This window comes from Neltuma alba, unplaced genomic scaffold, assembly GCF_004799145.2.
Source record: "Neltuma alba isolate B1F8T4 unplaced genomic scaffold, ASM479914v2 tig00005722_pilon, whole genome shotgun sequence".
NCBI classification, from domain to species: domain Eukaryota; kingdom Viridiplantae; phylum Streptophyta; class Magnoliopsida; order Fabales; family Fabaceae; genus Neltuma; species Neltuma alba.
Genome location: NW_021634207.1, coordinates 430916 through 435531, shown reverse-complemented (window position 1 = coordinate 435531; position 4616 = coordinate 430916). Strand labels below are relative to the sequence as shown.

Here is a 4616-nt window from a genome sequence, read left to right as displayed (position 1 = left end):
ACATTTGACAACAGAGGGGAGAGAGAGAAAGTGAGTCATCGACACAGAATCTCTCTCTATTTCTACCTCCGACTCTCTCTCTATCTATTCCAATCAAGCATGCCCATCCTGAACCATGCGGTTTATTACAATTCTGTCCCTTTCTGTTTCCTTAATTCCCAAGTTGTTGCCCCTCTAGCTCGGTCAGCTTCAGCTATCTCTCCTGCTCTGAATTCTCGTACTCATGGCTGTCTCCGACGTCGGAGCTGTCCTAGAATTCTTGAGGAACAATGGCTTTACAGAGGCAGAGTCCGCCCTCAAAGAGGACGTCATAGAAAAGGGTGATACCGGCTCGTTCGACTACGAGAAATTCTTCTTCCCGATGGTACCGCCGCCTCCTCCGGTCAGAGTCCGATCATTTTCCGGATGTTCGGAAAGGCAATATGGCAGAGATTGCTCGAAATCAAGCTCTAAGTCGTCGGACGATGAGTTTGTGAGCTTGGGCTCATCTACCTCGGGTGCTTGTTCTTCAGGTATTTCTTTTCCTTATTATTGGTTTATACTTTAGAATTCTGTTTAATCCCAATTATTTGCTTATGTTCATCAATGATCATTCTGTATTCTATTGATGCGGGGCTTGGTGGCTTACCAATAACTGTCCTCTGTTCTGCTGCTTGAGTAAGTGAAGAAGGAGGAAAAAAACTCCGAAATTAATGCTTATGTTTATTCGACTGTAAGAGCACGCAATTCATGCATTTGATACTAGTTAAAAATGCGTTCATTATACAAGTGAGAGCACTTTTATTCTCTTTGATCCGATCTTAAGTGACGAGAGATTCTTGTTATGAACTTCTGCTCTATTTGGTCGTTGAAATGTTCGGCTTTGATGGTCTTCACGAGTTGAATAATGGTTTTTCAACAGAATTCGATGTGTTTGGCGCTTTCTCTTTGTATATGTTGGATCACACAATGAATAATCCAACTTAAGATTGGCATCCCCCAACTATCCTCTCAACTGACATCATCATCTTCTCTTGTGTTCTTGGTTCATGTTCATATCATTTCCCCAGTTGCATTTTTTGGTGTGGCTGTTCAAAGGACGTTGGTGAAATTATTAGCCTCCGCAAACATTAACAAGTTTCTTGAGAAACGATCAAAATTATTAGCTAATTCTTTACGTTTATTAACTTGTCGTTTACGATAGTATTTTCTACAGAAAATTTTTTCACTTTCTTTTCCCCTTTTTAATCACCTTCGCATCTGAGCATCCTGAAACTTTGTTTTGCAGAATTCATCAATCCATATGGAATTCGATCCTCATCCCAAACTCGTAAAGATTCTGAATCTTCGTCAGATAGATTATCTCAGTTCGGCACAGCACGTGATTACCATGACTTTGACATGCAAAATGAACCGTATTGGTATAATGAGAAAGATGATGACGATTTCATGTCCCCCAGTTTTGATGGGCCAGAATTCTTTGGCTGTCAAAGTGAGGATAAGTTCATCATGACATCAGAAATGGAGAATCAACATGAAAATCATCTGGAAAATAATTACAAAAGTGAAGTATTCCAAGTGGAGGGAAATGGTGATTGCATGGACAAACTATGCCTATATAATCATTCTGATGTAGGAAATGAAAATGTGACTTGTTTACAAGACTTTTGTCATATTGATAAGAAAGAGCAGCTTGAAGGAGGATTAGTTGGAGAGGTCGAGAATCCTACTTTTGTCTATAACTGTGAAGTTCCATTTAGCAAGCGCTCTGCGGGCTCAGGAGAGCCTTGTAATGAAGATCCTAGTAACGACCGCTGCCCAAGTTTAAAGGAAATTCATCCGAATAATTTGCATTTAAAGTTTGTTGGGGATAGTTCCTCTACGGATTCTGTTCCAGAGCATTCTATGGATGAAACTTCTGACCTCTGTCCTAAAAGTAACAGCAATAAGGTGTACAAAGCTCCCTATGACTTAACTATTGAAATTGCTGAAACAGATCTGCCAAATGGACTGGCCAGGTGTAAAGCTCAAGATTGTGGAGAATTCACTGAAGAATGCCAAGATCCAGAAAATGCAGCAGATGGAGAAGATGTTACTGATGATGAGCTTTTAAAGTACGCTCACGAGGATGAATATGAGGTATTTGACCTGAGAATTATACATAGAAAGAACAGGTATGTTTCAGATTGTTGCGTTCAATCTTTTCATTCCCATCATTTTAGTATTCCTGGAGATACAAGTGAATAATTAAATTTAAATGTAAGAGATGATAAAACTTCAAATTGACAGTCACTTCCTTAGCTATCTAGTTTTGTTCACTTTTTCCCCCCGGAATACTTTTGTTCACTTTGGTTCAGACGCAGACTTCTTTGTGGTCAAATTTGTATTATGACTATGTCCATTTTCTCCCCCTGAATTATGGCTCTCTGCTATTGTTTATTAGTTCTTTACAGTGATTCACAGGTATTGTGTACATTTAAGTTTCATTTGTACGTTATTTCATCTACAGGACCGGATTTGAAGAAAGCAAAGATCTACCCATTATGCTGAATACAGTCATAGGCGGCAGGTACTATGTGACAGAATATCTTGGTTCGGCTGCCTTCAGTAAGGTTGTTCAGGCACATGATCTTCAGACAGGAATAGATGTTTGCTTGAAGATTATAAAAAATGACAAAGACTTTTTTGACCAAAGCTTAGATGAAATTAAACTTCTAAAGCTTGTGAACAAGAATGACCCAGCTGATGAGCACCACATATTGCGACTTTATGATTACTTCTATCATCAGGTATTCCTTGAAGGTTGAATATACAGCTGCGATTGCTTTCATGTAAGCTATGTAATATTTGATGCTTCCACTTCAGTTTTAAATATTACTGACTAGTCTTATATGGAAACTTCATAGGAGCATCTATTCATTGTTACTGAGCTTCTGCGAGCAAACCTATATGAATTTCAGAAATACAATCAAGAATCTGGTGGTGAGGCATATTTTACGCTGAATAGGTTGCAGGTTCGTTCAATATTCAGACTAAGAACTTGGCGCTTATTCCACACAACTGCTTCTATTTTATTTAATCATTTATTTGTTTAAATATTATAACACCTGATATATTTCTGAACTACAATATTTGTCTCTATAATACTGATAGTCTACTGTTAGATAGTTAAATTAGCAATTTCAGTTTCATGGAAGTTTCATTTGGTGAGGAGTTTTGAGAACAAGATTATTGAGGTTGTGTTATTGCTATTTGCAGGTCATTACTCGTCAATGTTTGGAGGCCTTGCAATACTTGCATAGCTTGGGAATAATTCACTGCGATCTAAAGCCAGAAAATATTCTCATTAAAAGTTATAGAAGATGTGAGATTAAAGTCATTGATCTAGGAAGCAGTTGCTTTCAATCAGACAATTTATGCCTATATGTGCAGTCGCGATCCTATAGGGCCCCTGAAGTGATGCTAGGCCTCCAATATGATGAAAAGATTGACATATGGTCTCTTGGCTGTATATTGGCTGAGCTATGCTCTGGTGAGGTATGTCCTAATTTGCCTCAGTATGATATTTTTCTATGTTATGCAAGTGGTATTTTGGGCAAACTACAAAATTTGGAGAAATTTGCTGATTGTTAATCTAGTTTTTTTGTCTTCTCAAGGTGCTCTTTCCAAATGAAGCTGTTGCAATTATTCTCGCGCGCATGATTGGGATGCTTGGTCCTATTGATCTGGAGATGTTAGTTAAGGGGCAGGAAACCCACAAATATTTCACAAAAGAATATGATATTTACCATGTAAATGAGGTGCGTTCCCCATTCGAACTCCTTTACGACTATCCGCTTTTAGAATCAGAAATTCAGCGCTTGCATTTTTAGTTCTATAAATGAAATATATTCCTTTTTGACTCACTTATTTAGCAACCAGACCTAGTTCTATTCTTTTGTTGCTATAAGAGTTCAGTTCTTATTTGTGCATTTTCTCTGCGGGATATGATAAAATTTATGGTTCCGCACTGTACTCCACTGCCAAATTTATGATAAAATATGCAAATAAAAATAGACAAAAGATCAGATATATCAGTGCAGAGTTGCGTTCGTCAACAAAATCTGCATCTCAGATGTTTCCAACATAATTCCTGGCATTGTTCGCAGGAGACAAACCAACTGGAGTACATAATTCCAGAGGATTGGCCGTTGGAGCAGCACCTGCAGGTTTCTGATATGATGTTTATTGACTTTGTCAGATTCTTGCTTAGCACCAATCCCAGAAGGCGACCAACTGCAAAACAGGCACTAAAGCACCCGTGGCTTTCCTATGTTTATGACTCCCGGTAGAGCACCCATTCATCTCCTGAATGGATGCTTACTGATTCTGATGCAGTTATATTACATGAGTCATGGAGCATCTTGCATACTGGAGTTTGCAGTCACAGTTTTGGCTTTCGATTATATTAAAGAGCAACATCATTTCTTCCCCTTTTATCCTGTACATTTTTTATTCTCTTCCCGTTCATTAAGTACTTTTGTACAGAACAATGTGCCCATTGATTTTGCCTTCAGGATGGGGAGACTGAGCATTGCTCAAGAAGAAAAGGAAAGGCAGAAAAAGAAAGAAACAGATAAAGAAAAACTGATTCTAAA

The 4616-nt window shown here is 38.3% G+C and overlaps 1 protein-coding gene across 3 annotated transcripts; it reads left to right on the top strand.

Annotated features, from left to right (window-relative positions):
- Positions 1-4616, top strand: LOC114748427 (dual specificity tyrosine-phosphorylation-regulated kinase 4-like). 3 transcript variants are annotated; one of them, XM_028936817.1, is made up of 7 exons: positions 4-512; positions 1268-2153; positions 2489-2768; positions 2886-2993; positions 3238-3516; positions 3636-3779; positions 4128-4616. In XM_028936817.1, exons 1-7 carry the CDS (start codon positions 224-226, stop codon positions 4308-4310), a joined length of 2169 nt encoding a protein of 722 aa, XP_028792650.1. In that variant the 5' UTR covers positions 4-223; the 3' UTR covers positions 4311-4616. The 3 variants fall into 3 exon arrangements, with proteins under 3 accessions (XP_028792651.1, XP_028792650.1, XP_028792653.1); XM_028936818.1 differs by lacking the exon at positions 4128-4616 and having other exon boundaries at positions 1-512; positions 3238-3511; positions 3636-3774; XM_028936820.1 differs by lacking the exons at positions 4-512; positions 1268-2153; positions 2489-2768; positions 2886-2993 and having other exon boundaries at positions 3325-3511.

Coding starts and splice junctions, on each gene's coding strand:
- LOC114748427 (XM_028936817.1), top strand. CDS start 224: ATGGCTGTCTCCGACGTCGGAGCTGTCCTAGAATTCTTGAGGAACAAT. Junction 513..1,267: donor CTCGGGTGCTTGTTCTTCAG/GTATTTCTTTTC, acceptor TTTGTTTTGCAG/AATTCATCAATCCATATGGA. Junction 2,994..3,237: donor TTACGCTGAATAGGTTGCAG/GTTCGTTCAATA, acceptor TGCTATTTGCAG/GTCATTACTCGTCAATGTTT.